The 17,434-nt window shown below is 46.7% G+C and overlaps 1 protein-coding gene across 2 annotated transcripts in view; it reads left to right on the top strand.

The window, feature by feature from the left end:
• The window catches only part of CA5A (carbonic anhydrase 5A), a 294,099-nt gene that overhangs the window by 192,687 nt on the left and 83,978 nt on the right, over nucleotides 1-17,434 (top strand). For both annotated transcript variants that reach the window (XM_078670298.1, XM_078670297.1), the window contains exon 3: nucleotides 1,314-1,432. In XM_078670298.1, the coding sequence (XP_078526424.1) occupies nucleotides 1,314-1,432 (119 nt within the window). The remainder of the gene's footprint in view (nucleotides 1-1,313; nucleotides 1,433-17,434) is intronic.

Below are 17,434 nucleotides of genomic sequence, written 5' to 3'. Positions count from 1 at the left end.
CCTGTTAATCTGGAAGTACCAATATGCTTGAGGCAGGGACTTGAGTATTGAATATTAAATAACTAGTGCTGTAACAATCACGCTAGACAAATACGCTTATCACTGTGCTTTTTCATAGGTACTGCACTTTATAAGGTAAAAGAAAATGTATCTGTCAGATTGGATCGTGGCAGCAGAGGATGTGGGGCGGATAGTGATTTGATTAATGCAATCTAGAAATGCCCCAAAACTGTGGCTTCCTATTCATACACTGCCTATATTCCAATAAAGGTAAATCATTCTTTCCACTAGCAGCCATAACAAGTTATTGTGAAATAGAGCACAATATTACACTGGAATAATAGGGTATGGGACCTGCTAGATATGGAGAAAGATACGTGCACTCTCGCCTATATCCGGAATACATTTAGTTCACACTTCGACAGTTGCTCATAATTTGTTGAGATTGACCTGAAGTTAAGGCATAGGTATTTCACTCTAAAATTACTTTATTCAACCAGTAGTTTTATCAGTGCTTTTGAAACAACTGTTAGGCAAACTGAAATACTGAAATTCCATTAATGAAGGAAGTAACTTTTTTTTCTATACAAGCTGCAAAATTTTTGCAATGGAGCTACATGTCTGGTTCCTCTCTGTGGTGCTTTGTACCACACAAGGCCAATTACAAATGAATTACTTTTTTTTGCTTAAGTAAAGAACAAAGTTTCGTTTCACACAGACTATGCATATGTCTCAATATGAATGATTACTTTCATCCCTTTGCTTTTCCACAGTAAAATCCATTCAATGTGTATTCTACTTTTCGTAATACATATTTTTATGGTGCATACTTGTCCACACAACGTCCTGAACTTTTTGTAAACCAAGCCACATTGTATGTTTTCTCTCATGCTTCTATGATTTTGACAACAATCTATAATCAAGATTCCACAATATCAGAATGGCAAACTAGTCCTTTAAAAACATTTAGGTTTCTTTAAAGTTTGTGTAGACAAATGATCATTTTTTTAATTAAATCTTTTTGTTAAAGGAAAAATTATCTTTTGTTGCCAAATTTAGAAGCATGACCTGTATGGTATTATTTCCAAGTGAGAGAAAATGTAATGAACTGAAAACAGATTTTAACAGGTTATAGTGACACTGCTTTAGTTTATTTCAGTTTATATATTTTATAAGACGGATTAGTCCAAGGTAGTGCTTTTAAATATTATTTTACATGCATGTTAGATTGTGCCTCATAGTATAGTCACTAATTGCATAGCAGGAATGCAACTGCCCATGTTTAAGTGAATATGCTTTATTTTTTATTACAGTAATTAAAGGGGGACCACTGAAGAATCAGTTCAAACTCAAGCAGTTTCATTTCCACTGGGGTGCCATAGATGATTGGGGTTCGGAGCACACACTTGACAGCAAAGTGTTTCCAGCAGAGGTATGGATGTCATCATTGCCTTCTTGTTTATACTTAGGTAAATTAATATTTGATGAAAGTGCTCGAGCAAACCTTGAGGATGACTCTTGTATCTATATGTTTGAAGAAACCTTAGCAAAAAAATTAACCTACTCTTAAAACCCAGTGCCACGTGTTCTCTAGCATATTTATGCACTCATCAGTCAGTACAACTGTCACACTGTTGTGTGGACCTGCATTTGTGTGGATGCACCCTCCCCCACCCCCCCCCCATTAACAGTGAGCTACTTAACACCTACTCTAATCAAAATACCTGCCTCTTGAACGTAATGTTGGTCCATCTTTTTCACAGACTGTCTTGATTATTTATTTTACCTTGTTTTCTTATTTGGTCTATTCATGTTGGTACTCTTGGGTACTTGGCCCACCTACAAGAGTGTAGTACCATTTTTATCGGGAGACCAGGGGGAACGTTGGGTGGTAGGAAATTTGTGTCAGCCTCGTGATCCCACACAGAAATTTGAGAAAAAATAGATTTTTTTTTCCAGCTAAATTTGAGGTTTGCAGGGGATTCGGAGTAGGAAAATGTTGAGGGGTCCACACACGCCATACCTCCCTCGACTCCCCCCCCCGGTGTCTTGTTTTCAGAAATGTTTGGCTTTGGTCGGTTTCCCTAGCCTGGGGCCAAAAACCCAGGTGACCCCCTCCACACCCGTGCAAAACCCAGTCATTTTTGCCTGTTGTGGGTACTTGGCCCACCCACGCAAGTGAAGTAACATTTTTATTGTGAGTCCTGGGGAATAGCTGGGTGGTAGGAAATATGTGCGGGCCCGGGGATTCCACAACTTTTCCACACACAACTGTGGGGGAAACGTGATTTCGTTTTTTTGTTGCTAAAATTGAGGTTTGCAGGGTATTCCGGGTAAAAAAATTTGGGAGATCCGGGCATGTTACACCTCCCTGGACCCCCCCCGTATGTCTACCTTTAAGAAATGTCTGGGTTTGGTAGGTTTGGAAGGTGGGGATATTAGTGCTTGTTTAGGGCAGCCTCCACCTCTTAAGTATTAAACTAAAAATAATCCCTGCTGTCTTATATCAGGGATAATAACCCCCATCTGCCTCCGGGGGGAAGACTGTCCCTTTTGTGTTGGGGGCATTGGCAGCCACCACCCCTCATTGATTATATAAAAAAAAACGACCTTGCCTAGTGGGCTTTCTACTCCCCCCCCCCCCCCCCCCCCCCCCGGGGGTAGATCAGGTGCTATTGCCCCCATCTGCGCCCCAGGGGATAGAAATTCAGTTTCCATTTTTATGGGAGGGGTGGGGGCATTATAGTGCCCATTTAAGGCAGCCCCATCTGCCTCCCGGGAGGGCAGACCGAGTGACTATGCCCAAATTATCATGGGGGGAGCAAAAGCCCTTGCCCAAAGGGCTGCTCCTCTCTTCCTGATGTCTAGTGGGTGGATCTCTGCTTGAGGATCGCGCTCCTGTGGCGATCCCCAAGCAGGGATCCACTAGGGAGGGGTGTCATTTGAAAGGGGAAATTCTCCGCTTTCCTATGATACCTTTCCCATGTGTTTCGTTGCCCGGGGGTGGGGGGCCATGACCACCAAAGAACTGAAACAAGCCGTTCTCTTCCAGGGGATACTCATCAATAGTCATAAGCACTGAATACTCCCGCCCACGTGCGGGACCCCGGAGCAATAGCCAATAATATGCATATATCTACATATATATATATATATATATAAATACATCTAAATACGCATAAAATAACCATATATATATAGATAATATGCATATACATATACATATGCAGCCCAAAATAACCATACTAGGCTCAAAAAACTGCCATAATAGCCTGTAAAATCTTTACATTTGCTAAATAAAGACATATAAAACACATTATATGCTAATGTAAAGAAGAAAACACTGCCTAGGTTTTCTTTGAAACACAAAACCTTTATTTTCAAAGGTAAAAACAGGCAGGATCATAGAGGCAGCTTTAGCCTAGATAGGCTGCATTGTAACAACAGAAAAATCTGGCGCCGTGCCTTTAAGAGCTCTGTGAGCCTCCAGGCTCCCATCATGCACCACAGGTGACAGTTAGGTCAGTTCTTTTTTCCGGCTCCTTCTGTGAGGATCCTGGAGCATTGAGCTCGCCAGTTGGTGATATATTTTCACTTTCTTCTGGTATTTCTCTAATTTTTTCGTCTTTACTCGACGTCTTTAGTCATTATCTGACTAATCCAACAATTCTTTACTGTTTTTTGGCTATTTTTCCAGTCACAATGCCGGCCTTATTTGCTAAGTGTCCGGCCTGTGGTAAAAAAATGGCTAAGACAGACCCTCATTCGGTCTGTGTAGCTTGTCTACCTTCTTCTCACAAGCCAGAACTTTGCTATCACTGCAGCAAGCTTTCAGGTAGAACTTTGAGAGAGAGAGAGAAGAGCAGGCTTCAGTCCCTGTATGACAGAGGAGAAACTGTGAGTGGAAGAGAAGATGTTCACTCCAAGAAGCCTTCTTCTCAGCGTAAGGACAAAGGGGAGAAGAGAAAACATCGGTCTCCTTCAACTTCGAGGGACAGATCTTCTTCCAAGGTACCTGTGTGCTCAAAATCGGCATCGAAATCACCGTCGCGGCATACGTCGACGTCGAAGCATCCCTCGCCGTCGAAGCAAGGTGAGAAGCGACATGGGCGTAGGCGGTCCCGGTCTGGCTCGCCTACTACTACAAGAGGACGGGACTCGACGTTGTCTCATCGACGTCGACGGTCGCCGTCGAGAGGCTCGAAACATCAGTCAAGGTCGCCGTCGAGAGGTGCCATGACGTCGACCTGGGCAGTAGAGGTTTCGACGTCGAAGAGCCCCAGTCATGCGACGTCGAGGCACACGACGCCGAGAAAATCATCGCCGTCAAAACGCCTGACGTCAACGCCGAAGAGGCATTCGTCGTCGAAAAGGTCGCCGACGAAGAGGTAGTCGCCGAGGAGGTAGTCGCCGAGGAGGTAGTCGCCGAGGAGGTAGTCGCCGAGGAGGTAGTCGCCGAGGAGATCGCCGTCGAGGAGATCGCCGTCGAGGAAGTCACCGTTGGAAAAATCGACGTCGAAGAGGATGTTGTCGACGTCTCCTGCTGCAAAAAGGCCTAGAACGGTGTCCAAAGACCGGTCTAAGGTTTCTGGGGCTTCTGGTAGGTCCTCTTCCTCACCTGAGTTGCGGATTGTGCAAATCTCTCCAGAGCCTTCGAGAGCGCCCTCACCTACAGGGGCTAACATCTCGCCGCGATGGCTGGGTGAGCTCAGAGACTGGAAGATAAGAAAAATGAACCTTCCAAGGTCTCCTTCCAAGTCTCCGGTGTTTGCTAGATCGAGGTCACCTCTGGTACGGGTGGTACACTCTGCAATACGACGTGAGCGTACTCCACCGAGAAAGTCTCCATCGGAGAGGAGGCGAGCTTCACCATCTCCTAGGTCTTCTCGTCGTCACTCTTCTAGAAGACGCGATACTAGATCTTCGACAAGGTCTACAAATTCAAAGAGGGACTACTCTCCAACGCTGTCATCAACTCCTCCGAGTAGGATTTCACCAATTGATGACGTGATTACTTTTAATGAGGTTCTCTGTCGTGGTGCAGCGAAACTGCATATCGAGATGCCGGTCTCTACTGCTAAGACAACGGTCATTTTCGAGACCTTACATCAGAAGTTGTCGTCAAGGCCCTTACTTCCTCTGGTTCCGGGTCTGTTGGAACCTGCGGAGCACAAATTCTTAACCCCGGCATCCTTAGGAGCAGTTCCTTCGCGGACCACAAAGAAATCTAATTAACAACAAGGGGTGGTGATGGACAGAGTCTCTGAATTAAGCAGAAAACTCTCACCCAGTCAAGAGATCAGGGCTAGATCCAACACCGTTTTTTAGCTCACTGCATCATCCCAGTTTCAGAACCTGGCTGTATGCAAATTAGTCTGTTCCTGTCCCAGTGCATGATGGGAACAGGGCAAACCAAACTACAAAGCCAATTCTTACACTGGAAAGGAAACAAGCTACCGGGGACCGGTTTCTGGCATTTCAGCCTCTTCGGCCCGGCTTGCTTGAATCCTGATGGTGCAGTGAGCAAGGGACTCATGTCTGAGCATACCCTTCCACGCTTCGGGTGGACAAAATAATTAACAACAAGGGGTGGTGATGGACAGAGTCTCTGAATTAAGCAGAAAACTCTCACCCAGTCAAGAGATCAGGGCTAGATCCAACACCGTTTTTTTGCTCACTGCATCATCCCAGTTTCAGAACCTGACTGTATGCAAATTAGTCTGTTCCTGTCCCAGTGCATGATGGGAACAGGGCAAACCAAACTACAAAGCCAATTCTTACACTGGAAAGGAAACAAGCTACCGGGGACCGGTTTCTGGCATTTCAGCCTCTTCGGCCCGGCTTGCTTGAATCCTGATGGTGCAGTGAGCAAGGGACTCATGTCTGAGCATACCCTTCCACGCTTAGGGTGGACAAAATAATTAACAACAAGGGGTGGTGATGGACAGAGTCTCTGAATTAAGCAGAAAACTCTCACCCAGTCAAGAGATCAGGGCTAGATCCAACACCGTTTTTTAGCTCACTGCATCATCCCAGTTTCAGAACCTGGCTGTATGCAAATTAGTCTGTTCCTGTCCCAGTGCATGATGGGAACAGGGCAAACCAAACTACAAAGCCAATTCTTACACTGGAAAGGAAACAAGCTACCGGGGACCGGTTTCTTTCATTTCAGCCTCTTCGGCCCGGCTTGCTTGAATCCTGATGGTGCAGTGAGCAAGGGACTCATGTCTGAGCATACCCTTCCACGCTTAGGGTGGACAAAATAATTAACAACAAGGGGTGGTGATGGACAGAGTCTCTGAATTAAGCAGAAAACTCTCACCCAGTCAAGAGATCAGGGCTAGATCCAACACCGTTTTTTAGCTCACTGCATCATCCCAGTTTCAGAACCTGGCTGTATGCAAATTAGTCTGTTCCTGTCCCAGTGCATGATGGGAACAGGGCAAACCAAACTACAAAGCCAATTCTTACACTGGAAAGGAAACAAGCTACTTGTTGTAAATAATTTTGTCCACCCTAAGCGTGGAAGGGTATACTCAGATGTGAGTCCCTTGCTCATTGCACCATCAGGATTCAAGCAAGCCGGGCCGAAGACGCCTGAAATGGCAGAAACCGGTCCCCGGAAGCTTGTTTCCTTCCCAGTGTAAGAATTGGCTTTTGTAGTCTGGTCTGCCCTGTTCCCATGATGCACTGGGCCAGGGACAGACTAATTTGCATACAGCCAGGTTCTGAAACTGGGATGGTGCAATGAGCAAAAAAACGGTGTTGGATCTAGCCCTGATCTCTTGACTGGGTGAGAGTACTCTGCTTAATTCAGAGACTCTGTCCATCACCACCCCTTGTTGTAAACAAAGAAATATAAAGCACCGGACAATGATCCTTTATTTCTGAGGTCTGAGCCACCACCTGATTCAGTCATCGTCTCAGCGGCTCGTAAGAATCAGACAGGAGCGGCATCATCCTCTGTGCCCCCTGATAAGGACAGCAAAGCTATGGACTCAGTAGGAAAGAAAATGTGTGCCACTTCTCCTTCCTACATGTAGGTTGCCAGCGCCTCCGCTTTACTGGGTCGCTATGACCGTTCTCTTTGGGATTCCTTGTCTCGCTTTACAGAAAAACCTCCAAAAGAAGACAAGCAGGATTTTCTGGAAATCCTTCATGAAGGTGGGCTAGTGGCTAACCAGGTGATTAGCGCAGCTGCAGATGCTTCCGACTTGTCTACACATGGCTATGCCCATGGACTCTGTGCAAGACGCTCAGCATGGCTAAGGCTTACGGGTCTTAAGCCTGAAGCTCAGCATCGAATTCTGAATTTGCCGTTCAATGGCAAATCGCTCTTTGGGTCTCCTGCTGACGATGAGATGTCAAGAATGAAGACGGAGCTCGATACTGTGAGAGCTGTTGGCCTTGAAAAGAGAAAGGACAGCTTTAAGAAAAAATACCGTCCTTATGATCGGAGACAGAGCCAGCAGAGGGTTCAAACCCCTCAATGGTCATCACAGCAGAATCAGGGAAGATCTCAGTTCTCCCAGCGTCGTCCTGGTAGAGGAAGAGGGGGCATTTCCAGACAGTCTGCACCTGGAAACAAGCAGCAGCAACAAAAACAGTGAGTGCTTGCTTCCCCTGAGCCCGTTACCCACTCCGGTGGGGGGAAGTGTTCGCTTTTGTCTGGACGAGTGGGAAAACATCACAAACGACAAATGGGTGCTGAATATTGTGCAAAATGGATATGCAATCAGATTCAAGTCTCCTCCACCTTCCATTCCTCCTCAAAAGTCTGTGTTCCATCGACTTCATCTTTTGAAGCAGGAGGTGTCTGCATTAATCTTAAAGAAAGCCATCGAGGAGGTCCCGAGGGCACATCGTCGACAAGGCATCTACTCCCGATACTTTCTAGTTCCAAAGAAAGGTCCAAACAAGGAATTCAGGCCCATACTAGATCTCAGGCGCCTCAATCAATTCATTCGGCGAGAAAAGTTCAGAATGCTGGCGTTACATCGAATAATTCCACTTCTGCATCAAAGGGACTGGATGTGCTCTATAGATCTTCAGGATGCGTATTTTCACATCCCCATCGCCCCAAAGCATCGGAAATTTGTAAGGTTTTGCATACAAACCAGTTTTTACCAGTACGCAGTCTTGCCCTTCGGGCTAAAGTCAGCTCCTCGCACCTTCTCAAAGTGCATGGCAGTCATAGCGGCTTTCCTAAGGAAGAGACACATTTTCGTCTATCACTATCTAGACGATTGGCTGCTAAAGAGTGCGTCCCCGAGTCTGCTTCAACAACATCTCACGTTCTGCATACATCAGCTGCGGCGGCTGGGCCTGCACGTGAACTTCAAAAAGTCTATCCTCAACCCCTCACAGAGGATACACTATCTGGGCGCACTTCTAGATTCAAAGGACGCAAAAGCGTATCCTTCGGAGGAGAGACTATCCTCTATTCTCCTCAAATGTCAAACCTTACTAAAGAATCTTCGACCAACGGCCAGACAGATCTTGTCTCTGCTAGGATCCCATGGCGTCTTGCATTTTCCTCGTTCCGAACGCCAGACTGCACATGAGACCTCTGCAACAGTCTCTGGAGGATCAGTGGTCCCAGTTTTCAAACCGTTGGGAAGACAAACTGTCACTACCTCTGTCGGTGCGGATCTCCATTCGATGGTGGATGCAGCGGAGTCATCTGATAGTGGGAGTGCCTTTTCAAGAGGACATGCCCAGACGATCGCTGGTGACAGATGCGTCCCTGCAGGGATGGGGCGCCCATCTGGGGCACCTTCAAGTTCAAGGAGTGTGGTCAGAGAAAGAAAGACTGTATCACATAAACATGTTGGAACTCAGAGCGGTTCATCTGGCTCTCAAGGCTTTCTTTCCAGCACTCGCGTCAGCCTCTCTGCTTGTTCAGACGGACAATACAACAACGATGTACTATCTGAACAAGCAGGGCGGAACGAGATCCAGACCTCTGTCGCTGGAAGCGCAAGCAATCTGGAAGTGGCTTCTGGCTCGGGGTATGACAATTTCAGCTGTCCATCTGCCCGGTGTCCTCAACGTCCAAGCGGACGACCTAAGCAGACACTTCGCAGAAGCGCACGACTGGGTCTTAAAAGACGAAGTGATAAGAGATGTCTTCCGGTCCTGGGGGTCACCAGAAATCGATCTCTTCGCGGACGCCGACTGCGCAAAATGCCACGTCTTCGCGTCCAGGTACCCACAACGAGGGTCCAAGGGGAATGCTCTATGGATAGACTGGTCAGAGAAATTACTCTACGCATTTCCTCCGATTCCACTCATTCCCTTGGTGATCAAGAAACTGTACAAGTCGCAGACAGACATGATTCTAGTGGCTCCGGATTGGCCTCGCCAATGGTGGTACCCGGATCTCCTGCATCTATCCAAAGTGTTATGTTATGTTATTAAATCATTTATTGAGCACACTAACACCGATTAGTTTCTTGGCGCTAAAATTGACAGTAACACAATCGGGGGTGAGGAGAAAAAAGTAGATTAAAAAGCTTGTCTAAAAAGCCAGGTCTTCAGTGCTTTCCGGAAAGGTAGGAGATCTTGGCAAAACCGGATCTCCAAGGGAAAGGTGTTCCATAAGCAAGGGGCAAGTGTTGCAAACCTACGTCCACCAGAGCGTTTAAGTTTGAAGGGGGGAGTCTGGAGAAGGCCCAGGTGGAGTGAGCGAAGGTTGCGGGAGGGAACGTATCTGGTGATTAGTTGGTTAATGAACTTAGGGCTTTTGCCATGCAGCGACTTAAAGATCATACAGCCTGCTTTGAAGGTACAGCGTTGTGTGACCGGAAGCCAGTGCAGTTTGATGAGAAGGGGAGTCGTTGCCTGCCACCTTGGTTGCTTTAGGATCATCCTAGCAGCATAGTTCTGCACCATCTGGAGACGCTTGAGTAGATAGCTTGGGAGACCCAAATAGATGGCATTCGCGTAATCCAGATGGGACAGGACAGTGGCGATCACAACCTGGGTGATAGCTTCTGGCGTTAGTAGTCGCCGGACCTTCCTGATTTTTTTTTAGCTGGTAGAAGCATTTGGAAACCACCTGGCCCACTTGTGCTTTTAATGAAAGGTCACTGTCCACAATGACTCCAAGCGTTTTAGCCGATGATGATGGTTGCGGAGCTTGACCCAGATCTGATGTCCAATAATGGGGACCCCAATGCTTAGCACTATCCCCAGTCAGTACCAGTTCGGTTTTACCTGGATTTAGTTTCAGCTGATTTTGATCCATCCAGGATTTAATAAACCTCATGGTTAACTGGAAGTGACTAATGGATTTTTCGGAGTTGTCAATGGTGAAGAGTAACTGCAGGCCATCAGCATAATTAAATACTCTCACATATTTGTCCCTCAGGGTTTGTATAAGAGGGAGTATATATATATATTAAAAAGATGAGGTGACAGGGAGGAGCCCTGTGGCACTCCGCAAGGAATAGGCTGTTTAACACCGGTTAGGTCCCCCAGGCGCACCGCTTGGGAGCGATCCTCTAAGAAGGACCTTAGCCAGCAGGCCGCCGCGTCCTGTATGCCGGCCTGTCTGACACGGTCGACCAAGATGTTGTGGTCGACCGTGTCGAACGCGGCCGACAGGTCCTGGAGCACCAGGGCCTGGGGGGAGCGTCTATCTGCGCAGTCTCGAAGTGTGTCCAAAACTGCAGTTACCACTGCCTCCGTTGAGTGTGCAGGCCGGAATCCAGCCTGATGAGGGTCAAAGCAGGAGGACTCCTCCAGAAAGTTAGAGAGGCTTTTCGCCACGTGTGCCTCCAGGACTTTTGCCAAGTAAGGCAATAAGGAGATGGGCCTGTAGTTTGCCTTACATGCAGGGTCAGCCCCGGGTTTTTTTAATAGAGGTATGACCGTGGCTTCTTTAAAAGCAGACGGGACTATGCCCGATAAGAGGGAGTGGTTTAGGAGGGCAAGAACAGGGGCTGGGTAGGTGGAGAAGCATTCTTTCAAAATGCGAGGGGGGCAAATATCCAGTGGGGAGCCTGATTTGACTCTCGTCATTAGTTCCGAAAGCTGGCCATAAGTTATGGGCTGAAAGTTGGTAAGGGTGGCAGAACCGGTCTTGACTGCCATGCCGGTCGTGATTGGAGTCTTTGATTGGGGAATGCTAGTTTTTATGTCTGTGATTTTGTCGCTAAAATAAGTGTTAAGTGAGTCACACAGACACTGAGTAGGGATTACTTTAGGGCGGACATTCTCCAAGTTGGTCAATTCATTAAAGACCGAGAAGATATCTTTAGATTTGTTTGATGAGTCTAGGATACGAGAAGAGAAATACTCTGCCTTTGCTGCGGAGATGGCATTCATATATTCTTTCCTTGCCCTTGTATATTTAAATTTTTCCTCAATGTCATATTTACGGCGCCACAGGCGTTCAAGATGCCGGAGGGCCAGTTTCCTAGTTTTCAAGTCGGCGGAAAACCATCTGTTGGCATCCGTGCGCCGTGCTAGTCTGATTCTTTTGTAAGGGGTATGAAGATTGCTAGCCGCTTGTAGCCAGCCAGTAAGAGTGGAAACTGACAAGTTTATGTCGTTGTCCAGGGAGGGGACATCATTGGCTAGTGACTGTAGAAAAGCGGTCTTGTCCATTGCATTCCAATTTCTGGCTAACCTGCCAGCGATTGGCACAGTGGTTCTGATGGGAGTACCACAAATCTTAAATTTAAGAATAAGATGGTCTGACCATAGGCAAGGCAGGGTTAGCGGGGAGGTCACGCATGTGGTATTAGACCACACCTGGTCTAGTATGTGTCCTTTGTCGTGGGTGGGGGAGAGCACCAGTTGCTTAAAGTTAAGGTTGCTTAAAGTTAAGGTTAGACAGAAGGTCAGTCAATTCTGCCGATTGAGGGCCCTCTGATGGATCTTTATACCAGTAACTAAAATCACCTACTAACATGACCCTGGCATGATCCAAAGCCAGGTTAGCAACTTGCTCACTTAAAAGCCATGGGAAACAGTGGCATCGAAGTGGGCGGTCTATACAAGAGGACGCATGCTATAGTCATGTGGGGAGTAGCAATTTTTATTACAAGGTTATCTGTGTTGGCTAGCGTCAGACAGGTAAGAGTGGTGACATCCAGGCTAGAGTGGATGATCGCCGCGACTCCACCTCCTCCTTTCCCGATAGCACGGTCTGCCTGAATAATGTAGTAGTCAGGTGGCAGAGCTGCTATTATGTCGGGTGCTGAGGTAGGGGTTAGCCAAGTTTCTACCAGTAGGAGAATGTCTGGTTTCTCCGTGTCTAATAACAGAAAGATGTCCATCTGATGCTTAATAAGGGAACGAGTGTTGAGGTAGAGGATAGCAAGCGAATTAGGGGGTAGATTGGGCGGTGCCAGACATGCTGCACGAGTGGAAAGGTGACAGCCTTGGCTCAAGATACCATGCTTACAGAGCCGATGGAGTGTATCCTTTGATAGGAGTAGATGATCTTTATTTTTATTACACTCCAAAAGATCGGCCCTGGAGTAATGGGTGGTTTGGGTAGTATGGAGTGCCCCTAGTCCCGGTCGGTCGCGGACGGGCGCAGACGGGCTTTCCTTAGGCGCGCCTTTGGCGCGCAATCGTCGCGCTCGTCCGCTGCGCTTCCGAGGGAAACACATGATTTATGGGAGTGTGGGCAAGAGGGCGGGGGGCGTGGCCTGCGGGCAGAGCGAGGCGCTAGTGAAAGCGTTCCACGCCAGATGACAACAGCGCTTTTCCGCTTTTCACAAGCGTGAGGATGTCGGGGGGTGAGTGGTCAGTTATAACACACAAATGAAACAATTTTAAAAGAACTACCTCCCAGCTTTCCGCCACAGGAGTGAGATACTGCAAAAAATGCCGCACAGGAGGCTTCCCTGTTGTTCGGATCTGCTGACGAGAGAGAACGGCAGGGTGTTCCATCCCAACCTGCCGTCCCTGAAGCTAGCAGTATGGTTCCTGAGTTCGTCCAGTATGGACATCTAGGCCTCTCGCAGGACTGCATGCACATTTTACGAGAGGCAAGGAGAGCTTCTAGAAGAAAGACGTATGCTTTCAAGTGGAAGCGTTTTTTCATGTGGTGTGCTGCTGAAGGACATGACCCGATTCGAGGTCAGGAACAGGTACTGTTACCATACTTACTTTCTTTGGCCAAAGCAGGTTTACAGTATTCCTCTATTAAGGTCCATCTGGCAGCAATAACAGCATATCGAAAGTCCCCTACCCAGGGGTCTTTCTTTCAAATGCCAGTTGTGAAGGATTTCCTGGAGGGTCTCAGGAAAGTGTATCCTCCTGTGAGGGCTCCGTCACCTCCTTGGGAACTTAATGTGGTTTTGTCTAAATTGATGGGTCCTCCATTTGAACCTATACATAAGGCTTCCCTTCAACATCTGTCATGGAAGGTGTCCTTTCTTGTAGCTATCACTTCTGCGCGCAGGGTGAGCGAGATTCAGACCTTTTGTGCTACAGAACCCTATCTCGTTTTCCATGCGAATAGAGTGGTGCTTAGGACTCATCCCAGATTCCTTCCTAAGGTAGTCTCGGATTTTCACATTAACCAGTCAGTGACACTACCTAAATTTTTTGCTAATCAGAGCTCTTCAGCTGAAAAAGCTCTGCACTCTTTGGATTTGAAAAGAGTTTTGAAGTTTTACCTTGATAAAACTAAAAGTGTTCGAAAGACTGATCATCTGTTTGTGAACTATGGTCCTCTAAATACAGGCTTGCCTGCATCCAAGAGGTCTATTTCTAGATGGATTGTGTCATGCATTTTGTTATGTTATCAGTTGGCACGAAAACAGCTCCCGGGTAGACCGAGAGCGCACTCCACTAGAGGAAAGGCTGCTACTATAGCAATGCTTAAAAATGATCCTATTCATGAAATTTGTAAGGCGGCTATATGGCGTTTGGTTCACACCTTTTCTCGCCATTACTGCCTTGATTCTGATGCTCAAGCGGATGCCCAAGTTGGTCAGGCATCCCTGAGGAATTTGTTTGGGTAATATCTATATGAGTGTACCGTTTAGAGAGTCTGGTATTCGTCCGCAGGGTATGGGATGGGCTTGCTACTCTATTCAGTGCTTATGACTATTGATGAGTATCCCCTGGAAGAGAAGGATTAGTTACTTACCTGTAATCCTAGTTCTCTTCCAGGGGTATACTCATCAAAGTCATAAGCACACCCACCCTCCTCCCCGGACGAATACCAGAACTGTCTCTTTTACATGTTACCCATGCAGTTATCACACTGTTATACGCCGTCCAAAAGAACTGACCTAACTGTCACCTGTGGTGCATGATGGGAGCCTGGAGGCTCACAGAGGTCTTAAAGGCACGGCGCCAGATTTTTCTGTTGTTACAATGCAGCCTATCTAGGATAAAGCTGCCTCTATGATCCTGCCTGTTTTTACCGTTGAAAATAAAGGTTTTGTGTTTCAAAGAAAACCCAGGCAGTGTTTTCTTCTTTACATTAGCATATAATGTGTTTTATATGTCTTTATTTAGCAAATGTAAAGATTTTACAGGCTATTATGGCAGTTTTTTTTAGCCTAGTATGGTTATTTTGGGCCGCATATGTATATGTATATGCATATTATCTATATATATATGGTTATTTTATGCGTATTTAGATGTATTTATATATATATATATGTAGATATATGCATATTATTGGCTATTGCTCCGGGGTCCCGCACGTGGGTGGGACTATTCAGTGCTTATGACTTTGATGAGTATACCCCTGGAAGAGAACTAGGATTACAGGTAAGTAACTAATCCATCTGCTAATTTCAGTTTTAATGTAATGACGTCAGCGTGCTGTGTGCACGATTGTCATTACATTGAACAAAAAATGCCTTGGGAGGTTGAGGAAGCACTCCCACCCCCAATCACCACCACCCAAGGCAAAAAAAGGAAATCCCTCTCCTGCAGCTGGATTATGTGGTGGTGGTTTCATTGGATGTAACTGTTACATCCATGGCACACCGGTGCTGCAGCAATGGACGTAACCGTTACGTCCATGGCACCGAAAGGGTTATGATCTGTTGTGACATTATTCAACATTTAAATCGCAATGTACATCCCTTTAATTCTAATATAGGCATTCTGTTTCTTCATATTGTACTACTGGATGTTCACAATCTGAAAGCATTAAGAAGTGGGTTCCGCCAACTTAATCTGAGTATATTTTAAATGGTACATATAAAAATAAAGTGTACCAAAGACTGATTAATGTGAGCACTGTGATGTCTCTAAAAGTCATAAGCCGAGTTTTCCACTTTTATTTTTTTTTATAAATCTTTTTATTGAACAGTCTCGACATAGAGGTACAAATTCACAAGTCAAAGGAATTTACAGTGAAGTTAGAAATGCATACAAATACAGTAATATAATTAGTCGGAATTCACGGGGAGGGGGGATCATCACTATCCGCATCACGGGGAGGGGTACCTATATCGCCGCGGTATGCATTCCAGGGGCCCCAAATCTTAGACCATTTTCGGGGGCAGCCACGGGTCACATAAACGGTCTTTTCTGTTAGCCTACACCAGTCAAGGTCTTTCTCCCAATCTGTAACCGTGGGTGTTTGCGGAGCTCCCCAGAGTTGCGCGATATTTCTCTTGGTGATCATGCCGCCAAGTGTGACCCATTGCATGGTATGAGTGTTGAGGTTAGTAGGCTCCCAGATGTTAAGGAGACATCTGGGCGCTTCTGGTTTGATTTCTGCCTCCAGTGCTTCCCTCATGACTGCGTGAATGTTACGCCAATATTCCTGGATCGGCTCACAGTGCCATAATATGTGTATGAACGTGCCCATTTGTGTGCATCCCCGGCTACAAGATCCATCTGTCAGCCCACCCATGTGTACCAATTGGGGACCAGTTATGTAAATTCTCTGCAGGATATTGAATTGCACCAGTCTGAGTCGCGCCGGGATCGCGAATGTTTTGGGGGAGGAGACCGCCGCCTGCCAACCTTCATCGTCTAATTCGATTCCGTACTTAGTCCATTTGTCTCGTAGCACCAAAAGGGGGTCCTCCATATTATTAATGAGTTTCCAATAGGTTAGGGAAATGGCCTTTTCAGGCAGGTGGCCGTCCAGCAGCTAATCCTCTAATGGGGAGGAATCTGGTGGAGTAGTGTTATTGGACAATACTGTTTGCAAAGCGTGCCGGATTTATAAATACCGAAAAAATTCAGAGTCCGCCAGCGCATATTGGGTTTGGAGAGTATTAAAGGGTTTCACGCCCTCTGTGCACCATAGGTCCCTAATATGTGAGATGCTGATTAGGTCCCATTTGTCAAAATCTTTGGAGTTTTCCAAGTAACCAAGTTTCTGTGAATCCCACAGAGGTGTGGCGAGAGTCAATCTATTATGCCAGCCGAGTGACTTAGCTGCAGAGTGCCAGATTTTTACTGTGTGGTTGGTGAGGCCAGTGAGTGGGTATCTGTCTGGTTTGGAGTATAGCGCACGGGAGTAAGTCCCGTTCGTAAGAAACCAACGATCCATAAGGAATCCCGGGTTATCGGGGCGACTGTACGTGCAATGATTTATCGCTGTAAGGTGTGCTGCACAGTAATATTTTTTGATGTCTCGTAGTCCGATTCCGCCGTCGTACCAGCTGAGTGTGAGCTTTTTTAGAGCAATACGCGGCTTCCCTACCCAAAGAAGGTCTTGTTGGAGCACTTCAATTTCTTTAAAATACGAGTTTGGGACAGGGTCAGCCGAGTTATGCCATGCATATAGGAGGCGGGGCAGGGGCATCATTTTAAATAAGGCCGCTTTGCCCAATAGTGAGAGCGGGAGTGACTTCCAGTTTGCGATGTCACTTCTGAGTTTCTGCAGTGGGGGAGCCAGGTGACGGGCATATCTGACAGAGGGGTCAAGAGAAATTAATGTGCCTAGGTATTTGAAGCCTTCTTAGTCTATCGGTATAGGACAGTTTGGGGGTAAAGAGGGGGGTGGGGAGGGGGGAGGCGCAGAGGACATATAGAAGTGATTTTTGCCAATTGATGCGAAACCCAGAATATCTGCCAAAAATGTCCAGGATGTCGAATACTTCAATCCGGGATCTCTTTGGGGACGTGAGATACAGAAGGATATCGTCCGCATATAAAGAGATACGATCCTCCCCATCTGCCGACCACTGCATGCCACGGATCGTTATATCCTTGTGGATCCATGCCGTAAGAGGTTCAAGGGCCAAAGCGAACAATAAAGGAGAAAGGGGGCACTCCTTTATTGTGCGAAGGGCTCTGATTTCCTGTTGTTCACAACTATTTGGGCCATCGGCGCGCTGTACAGTAGTTGCACCCAGCGGCAGAAAGTCGGCCCAAATCCCAATTTGGCAAGTACGGCAAAAAGATAAGGCCACTCCAGTGTATCAAATGCCATAGTGGCATCCAGGAAGACTATAATTGCATCTTCACGTATTGTCGGTACCCTACC

Source organism: Lissotriton helveticus, chromosome 12 (assembly GCF_964261635.1).
Source record: "Lissotriton helveticus chromosome 12, aLisHel1.1, whole genome shotgun sequence".
NCBI lineage: Eukaryota > Metazoa > Chordata > Amphibia > Caudata > Salamandridae > Lissotriton > Lissotriton helveticus.
The sequence above is the reverse complement of the archived record's forward strand: the minus strand, read 5'-3'. Positions and strand labels throughout refer to the sequence as shown.